Below are 8,702 nucleotides of genomic sequence, written 5' to 3' on the forward strand. Positions count from 1 at the left end.
GAAACGAGAGATTTTTATTAGAAAAAAGCAAAGCATAAGAAGTCATCATTAGAAACGAGCTTTTCAAATGAAAGATAATCATGAAACCAAGTAAGAAAAGGAAGAAATTACAAAAAGTTCCTCCTTGGCCCTAACAAAAACGTAGCCATTAAGATATCCAGGGAAGGAGCTTTATAAAGAAGCTTTGAACAGTATGTCATCCCAAATATCTTACTCTCTTATGGAGTAATATAAATGTCAAGCCACGTAACTTAGAAAACCCCAAAACTCAAAACAGTGAGAAAATGAGATCTGAGTTCTAATGCTGTTTGAACGTAAAACTAATTGCAAACATGATATTAATAAATTTACCAAAATTTTGTTAAGAGACTTACAGAAGTAAGACAAATTAGTTCAACAACAATAAGGGAGAAAGTTGGCATTAGAACAAATGCATTTTTAAGAATTGAAAAACAGAAAAGCAACAAGATAATAAAGTCAACCTTTGGAGTCTTCTGTTCTCTGATTGATTAACTGTGACCCTTGGGATTCAATGTTTTTTCTACCGCTAGAAGATGGAAACAAATGACAGGACTAGAAGGAAACAGCCATCATATGGCAATGGGCACTGGTGCCTAGCTATACTTGAGGGAAAACCATACTCGCCAATAATTTCCAGGCTTCCCAGCTGAAGAACTTACACACTTACTGCCAACTCCACAAACAACTTTGAATCAAGCTAGTTGCTTACAGAAATTTCCAACATCAGTTCTTTCTGATATTAAGCTCAGGAACTGGAAGCAATATCAGTTTCATGTTTTTCTGTGTTTCACTATTATTATTAGATCAACAATGTGGTTTCCAAAATAATACTTAAATACATCAACTCATATACACAATTCAATTGCAAATAACATGTGTTGGAATCTCAAGTCAACCTTGTAGATGATGATCATTATATAGAACAAGGACATCTTCTAGGAAAAAGTGTAATGTAGACACAAAAGGACAACTAATGGAAAAGATCAATTAAACTGCTAGATATTTCAAAAGATGTGAAATAAATTAAATATTACTGAAAACCTCTTGGGATGGCCTCTTACGGTGTTTGTAATGGTACTCAATAATCATTATAAAACTCTTTTCTAACTTCAAGTACATATAATTCCTCGGAGGGAAAAAAAACCATACTTCTTTTAAGGAAGATCGATAGTTTAGTTTGAAAATTACAATGTTGGAAGAGGGGCAAACCCAATGGAGACAAATTTCATACTTTTTTAGGAAAGATCTATAGTTTAGTTTGAAAATTATAATTTCATGGGCAATTCAAACATCCCTCATATAGATTTAGAAGAATATATTGGTCGATAGTTTAGTTTGAAAATTACAATGTTGGAAGAGGGGCAAAGCCAATGGAGACAAATTTCATACTTTTTTAGAAAAGATCTATAGTTTAGTTTGAAAATTATAATTTCATGGGCAATTCAAACACCCCTCTTATAGATTTAGAAGAATATATTGGTCGATAGTTTAGTTTGAAAATTACAATGTTGGAAGAGAGGCAAACCCAATGGAGACAAATTTCATACTTTTTTAGGAAAGATCTATATTTTAGTTTGAAAATTATAATTTCATGGGCAATTCAAAAACCCCTCTTATAGATTTAGAAGAATATATTGGCATACAGTAGATTAGCAATCAAGAGCTAAGATGAACTCTAAGTAAATCTCTGCACATAAAATGTATTTAAGAAAAAGTTACAATTACAAATGTTCTTCTATCTTTCTACTGTATATTGAGCTTTCTTTGCTAAAACTACTTGTATGGCAACATCTGACAACTTGTTCTATCAAATCGTAAAGCACAGTTATTGAAATTTCAAATGCTTCCAAATAAAACTTGGAAGAACCTCATTGACATCCACGAATTTCACGAATCATTGATAGAAGCATCTCATCTCCAGCAATTGATCGTAACCTTTTAACAAGAACATCCTTTGCCAATTGTCCAACCTGTAATTGTCAAATGCATACCAATAAGTTAGCATCATATTATCATCAATTAGTTCAAACCGATTTCATATTCTTCTCTTTTCCTCTCGTTCTTAAGATTACAAAGGAAAGACTTACCTTAAATTTCTGGAACAATGTCGCGACCTCTTGAACTTTAGAGGTAGGCAGGGAATTCTTCATCTTTGAAAGTAATTTCACAAGGGAATACTTTGTCTCAGTCGACTCTCTCAACTTACCTGGAAAAGATAATCAGCCAAAAAGAAAAAATAACAATAAAGAGATGGGAGAGAGGATAAAATAAATGATCCAAATCAAAGATAGTAATTACCCGGCAAATAATTTGTTGATTTATAGCTCACTATGTATTCTGGTAAAATGTGTCTGTTCATATTGCTACACCATACAATATACCGTTTTGGAAATGTTGGATCATCCACACCAGTGTCAAACTCTGTACTTGAAGGATGACATTGTTGAGATCCTGCTTCAACTTTTTCAATCTTGCCCAATATAACTCGACATAAAACCACATGTTTAACTCCATTGCCATCGGCCTCTGATAGCTTAGAACTGGGAAACACAGTTGAATACAGTTTGAAAATGGTGAGAAATCATAATCATGAACTTAAACTTAAGAAGTTCCTAAACTTGAACAGGAGTCAAATTACCTCAAATGGGGCAAGCCCAATGGAGATAAATAAACTCCAATGCCATGGGTTGTATCAGAGGAAGGAACCTGAACAGGCTCCCCAAATCCATGAGCCAAAATTCCGGCCAAAGTTCTTGCAGAAGCTCCATACCATGCATAAACCATATTCGACACACCACGAACAGCCGTTGTAATTTCATTCTGCTTCAGAAACACATCGAGACGAGCTTTTTCCAGTGGCCCAGTATGGGTGCACTGATGAATTGCGGAGATTGAAAAACTAGGATCAACCTTTTTCATTGAAGGGAGAAGGAAATTGCTTACTAAAGAATACGCACTATCCCCTTCATTCAGCGCCTTCGTCTTCGGCCATACAGAAGTTTCTGAATCATTCGCAACTACACGCGGTATTTTCGATGCCTTCTTCACATCCACATGTTCATTACTGGAATTGACTTCATTTTCTTCGATCTCCTCCCTCTTTCTTTTACCGTATTTCCCATCAATCGTAATCTCAATTTCAATTTTCCGACTACAAGAAGTCCGGGAGGTGTTAGCACTTTCTTCCCCAATAAAAACTTTGGGGAAGAAACACTTACCGTTTTCATCGATCCAAGCAACCGATCTCTGTCTACCGGTGTCTAAATCAATCTGCAACATCCTGTACAGATCAAATAAGTACTTCGATCCATCAATTTTCAATTCCATCGCCGGCTTTCGGTCGGAAAACCCCGTTCGCAAGATTTCAAGCACTTGAGTAGGGAAATCAACCCACGAACTGTCCAAATAGAACATAAAACGTGAAGGTAAACCACTTGTCTTGAAATTGGAGTAGTTCTGAATCAAAGACTGGGGAGAATCGGAGAAGTGGTTGCAAGAAGAGGAGGAAGAATCGGTAGGGTTTCTGAGAGGAGATCGAACTTCAGTTGACCCCAACATCTTCTTCCTCAATTGCTCATGCATCAGTAGCTTGGAGGCCATGGATTCTACTAGTCTCTGTGATCGAAGGCCGCCGGCGCTGAAATTCGCTTCGAAAGAACCAGTAGAATCAAGGCAAAGAAACACGGCCGTGCCGGCATATGTATCCGTTTCCAGTGACCAAATAAGACCAAATTACACATATAGCCCTATGAATCGCCCAAGTCAAAGTCGGTTATCGACAATTGAAAGTTTAAAGAGAGAGGGGTATTTGGGTAATTGAAGAAATCGCCGATTTGGCGGATGCTTGTGAACGTGGAACGCCGATTCAGCGAAGCTTCCCCCGCTGAAATCGACTTACTTGGGAATTAAGTTAGCGACTTCTATTATATTTATTATTATTTTATTTTTTTAATTCCCACGGCATTGAGTGCTTTGGGTTATATTCGGCCCACGTAAGATTTTGGATTCCTTTTTGTTTTATCTTTCCTTTAAAAATTAAAAATATATATTAACGTGTAATAAAAATAGAGAATTGAGTTGAGTTTAGTTGTTAATTATTATGTTAAATTATCTAGATAGTTACATTGTCTTGTTTGATAGGTTGAATTGGTAATTATGTCTGTATTAGGATGCATAGTTGAGTTGAATGTGGGTATCTGGTATTGTTTTTTAAATGAAATTGCTTTTGTCTTTTTTTTTCTATTGTTGATTTTAATTTTCAACTATACACATATTTTTCTAAATTTCTAAGATAAAAACAAAAAAACTTTCAATTCTTTTTCATTCTCAAAACATAATAAATTTTTTACAAAGTATTCATATACAGAACACAAAATTTTGAATTCAAATTTTTAAACACTCAAATAGAAGTGATTATTCCATTAAAAAAATCCAACTTAATCATTAACTATCGTAAAAAAAATTAAAAAAAAAAAAAAACTGGAAGGATTAGTGTCATTAAACATTGTTTTAGATAGAAGGGATGACACTTGAATGTTAATCTTTAATAAAATAAAAAAAAATTAAAAAAAAACCAAAATCTTATAATTTAAATCATAAAATCAACTATTAGATAATCTTTTTTGACCAATTTGTGGAATATGGATTTACTTTTTTCTAAAACCGGTGAAATGATTTTAGAAATATTGATGTTTATTTTTTCTACTATTATGTTGCATCAGTATACAAACTATTTTTTTAAAAAAAAAAAAAATCTTGAGTCACAATTTTAAATTATACTATTTCATTAGAATTATGTAATATTTGAAAAAGGAATATGTTGTTTAAAACATATCGTTGAACTTTTGTTTAGCGAAGTAATAATAGGACGTCACATGTAATAATTTTTTATATAAGGAAAAATGAAATATAAAAAGAATAATTAGATCTAAAAGAATAGTCATAGAAAGAAAATAAAAATAAAAAAGAGAGGAGGAGTTGAGAAAGAAAAGGGAAAATAAAACCTAAAAAGAAGAGAGAAAATGAGAAAGACAAACCAAACAGCGAAAGGAGAGAGACAATGAAAGAAGCGAAGTAAATGTGAAGAGAGCATGACAGAGAAAGAAACGACAAAGTAATTGAGGGAGTTGGGAGAGTAATGAAAACACATGGGAAAATAGGTGAGAGTGAGAGTAATAAAATGGTGGGTAATTAACCTCACCGTTTTATTTTTATCATTGGTCATCGAAGTTGGACACACGAAGGTGGTAGGCAGAGTATGTCGTCGAAGTTGCTTGTTTGAAGGTAGTCGTTGGAGTTAGTCACTTGAGTTGTCGTCGGAGGTGGTTAGTGGAGCTCGGAGTTCTTCGTCGAAGTTGGTCGAGTGAATGTGAAAGTCAGAGTTTTTTTTACCAAGGTGGTTGTCGGAGTGTCGTCGGAGGTGGTTGCCAGAGCTTGAAGTTGGTCGTCGAAGTTGGCTAATCAAAATATGTCGTTGGAGTGTGGTAGTGGTAATCACCAACAGAGACTGATGGGTGGAACCATTAAAAACATTAGAGGGAGAGAGGATTGGGGAGAATTGGGGTGAGTGGGTAAAATAACCAACTTAATCCCACCAACATTTAAAGTTGGTTGTCGAACATTGAGTCGGTAAAAAATACCAACTCAACTAAATTCTAAACGTCTTTGTTGGTGTTAATAATTCGATCCATTTGTATCTTAAATTTTTATAAGTATATCAATCTATATCTTTTATTATATTTTATTAGTATAGACATCTAGTGAGATTTATAATTTTATCCATTAAACTTTTAAATTTTTATTAGGATGGAGGAATTGAACCTTTATCGGTTAAAATGTGTTAATTTTAGCCTTGAAATAGAAGAGTTAGAAGTTAAGATTAAGCACATAAATTTATGAATAAAAATTGAACTTATGTTCTCTTGTCTTTATTTATTAGTTTTAAAATTAAATACCATTTTGGTTCAATAATTTTTATTTAGAGAAAAATATTTCATTGGTTCGATAATTTCTTTTAAGCACTTTAGTCTTTCTTACGGTCTGTTTACTCGATCACTTTTTAATCAATCTTTTTTCTCATTATGTGTGAGACTTTAGCTTGGAGATGGAACTTCCCTTTTTTTTTCCCTTAATTGGGTTTGTTTGGTGGTATTATTATTATTATTATTTTGAATATGATCTTTTTTTGGTATCACATGAAAATAAGAGTGAGAAGATTCAATCCTTAAATTTCATGATCGAAAATATACACTTTATATCAATTGGGTTGCTATTTTCATAAATTTTATTTTGAATAACTAATTTCTTATGGATAATCTACGAAGCTCCACCAAAACGAGATTGTTGGTTGATTTAAGAAGAAATCAGGGTCAGTGTCAAGTTTTAGAAAAAAATCTAGTACATGTACAACCATACTATATATTCATTCAACTCATATTTTAATACGCGATTGATATGTTATTTTTTAATTTTAATACGCGGTTGATATATTATTTTAATTTGTAGATTTATATAATTCTTTAAGTACTTTTTTATGACAAGCCATGAATAGGTGTAGTACAAGAGAATTTATATACTAAACAGTATTAAATATTTTTTTGGGGCAAGGGAATGGGAGAGTTTTTTTTTAATTAGTTTTTCAAATTGTAATGTGTTAAATAGAATAAGCATAGAACCGTAAGTCTCCCACCAACTGCATTAATTTCGGTAGTACTATTAATCTTTATGTTTCATTCACAATCACGATATAAATATTAAATATCTAAAAATTAAAATATCAAAATGAATATACATTAACAAATTTAAAGTGAGCTTGCTTCGATGATAATGACATGCACTCATTCTCAAAAAGTTAAAGGTTTAGCCCCCACCTCCAGTTATACTAAAAAAAAAAGAATATACATGAACGATGACGGACCTTTAATATTAATATTGTTGTTTTCAAAACTTATTCGAGAAATATTGTTGTTTTGGGAGTTCGAGGCTAGAGGTCGAACGTTCAGAACTCGACTAATGTGGAGGTCGAACGTTGAGAACTCGACGAACAAAGAAAAACTTGGAAACAATACATAAGCCGAAACTTCAACCCTCGACAAGGGAAATCTCGCGAATCTCGCTTAGGTTGTCGAAGGTTGAAGTTTTGACACACATCCACCCTAGAGATTGTAGGTTTATTACTTTTCTTTTTCCCTCATAGAGGAAATAAAGTAATGAGATGGTATACTATATTACTCGAGCTGCTTCTAACAACCTATGCATTTTGTTATCATTTCAAATTAGACAGAGGCTTGTGGGATTGACGTGAGAGGGTGGGGATGGCTATATTTCTGGGAGCGAATTCCAGCCGAATATGAAGCGCATGGATATAAGTTATGCCTTGGAATGAAAGACAATTCCGAATTAGCTTTGTCTACGAACAAAATTTTGTATATTATGTTGTCGAAGGTTACACACATGTCGAAACTTCAAAGCGATTAAGGAGATAAATGGGCTGAAGCAGATTAAGGAGAGAGTGAGATGCAAAGCGAGATAGTAGGAGAGAGCGAGATGTTGAACGAGATTTTAAGAAAGAGCGAGATTCAAAGCGAGATTTTAGGAAAAGGTGAGATTCAAAGCAAGAATGTTGGAGCGAGCGAGATTTAGTTTATATTGACTAGACTAACATTGAACTTGGTAAAATGAAATGGTTGAATAATTGAAAAATGAGATTATTCAGGAATACACATTGAATGCTAAGATTATGCATTAAGTTTCTAGTAGTAGATCCATAATAAAAAAAAAAGTGTTTGTGATTGTTTCAGAAGAAATGAAAGCTAGTAATTATTAATGGAAAAATAACAACAATAACAGAGAGAGCGAGATATTGAGAAAGAGCGAGAGTGAGAGAACGAGATCTTAGGAGAGAGCGAGATCTTAGGAGAGAACGAGAGTGAAAGAGCAAGATCTTAGGAGAGAGCGAGACTAAGAGAGTGAGATCTTAGGAGAGAGCGAGATCTTAGGAGAGAGCGAGAGTCTTCACTTTATTTGAACTTTCCATAGAAATATATATAAAAAGAGAAAAAAGAGAGCTAATAATCATACTATAATTGAATAATCATTAGATAATAAATTGAATATATTATATTATTATACTATAATTGAATAATCATTAGACAACAAATTAAATATATTATATTATTATACTATAATTGAATAATCATTAGACAACAAATTGAATATATTAGATTATTATACTATAATTGAATAATCATTAGACAACAAATTGAATATATTAGATTATTATACTATAATTGAATAATCATTAGACAATAAATTGAATATATTAGATTATTATAATTTTGTTCACTTGATATTCATGCCATTGAGGTTTGAGAGAATAACTGAGCCTCTCATACTTTTCCAACTATGGGCTTGGGAGCGATTTCCAATAATAGCTCCAACAGCTACATCATGTTAATGACGCTCAGTTAGTTAGACGAGCCTACGGTTCTCGGTATGTTGTTTTAAATTCAATTTAATTTTTATATCACTGATCTAGTTAATTTAAATTCTAAAATTATCAATTTAAAAATTTAGGTGGAGAGACAAATTTTGTGTGACTAGGACAACCACACATGTAGTCAACCAGTATAGATACATGTTTGATCTGCTTCAACCTGAACCTAATTGATTATTTTATTCAC

At 32.9% G+C, this 8,702-nt stretch overlaps 1 protein-coding gene across 1 annotated transcript; it reads right to left on the minus strand.

Annotated features, from left to right (window-relative positions):
* Window positions 1-1,670: 1,670 nt before the first annotated feature.
* Window positions 1,671-3,902, minus strand: LOC120075734 (probable inactive poly [ADP-ribose] polymerase SRO3). Its single transcript, XM_039029376.1, has 4 exons — window positions 2,660-3,902; window positions 2,320-2,561; window positions 2,109-2,227; window positions 1,671-1,991 (listed from the first exon to the last, which is right to left on the minus strand). Exons 1-4 carry the CDS (start codon window positions 3,619-3,621, stop codon window positions 1,890-1,892), a joined length of 1,425 nt encoding a protein of 474 aa, XP_038885304.1. The 5' UTR covers window positions 3,622-3,902; the 3' UTR covers window positions 1,671-1,889.
* Window positions 3,903-8,702: the final 4,800 nt, after the last annotated feature.

The sequence above is a fragment of the Benincasa hispida genome, chromosome 4 (genome assembly GCF_009727055.1).
Source record: "Benincasa hispida cultivar B227 chromosome 4, ASM972705v1, whole genome shotgun sequence".
Lineage (NCBI taxonomy): Eukaryota > Viridiplantae > Streptophyta > Magnoliopsida > Cucurbitales > Cucurbitaceae > Benincasa > Benincasa hispida.

Excerpts from the sequence above, each read along its gene's own strand:
- LOC120075734 (XM_039029376.1), bottom strand. The coding sequence starts at position 3,621 with ATGGCCTCCAAGCTACTGATGCATGAGCAATTGAGGAAGAAGATGTTG. Across the intron at positions 2,562-2,659 it reads TTGGGCTTGCCCCATTTGAG|TTCTAAGCTATCAGAGGCCG; the intron begins GTAATTTGACTC and ends TGTGTTTCCCAG. Across the intron at positions 1,992-2,108 it reads CATTGTTCCAGAAATTTAAG|GTTGGACAATTGGCAAAGGA; the intron begins GTAAGTCTTTCC and ends TGACAATTACAG.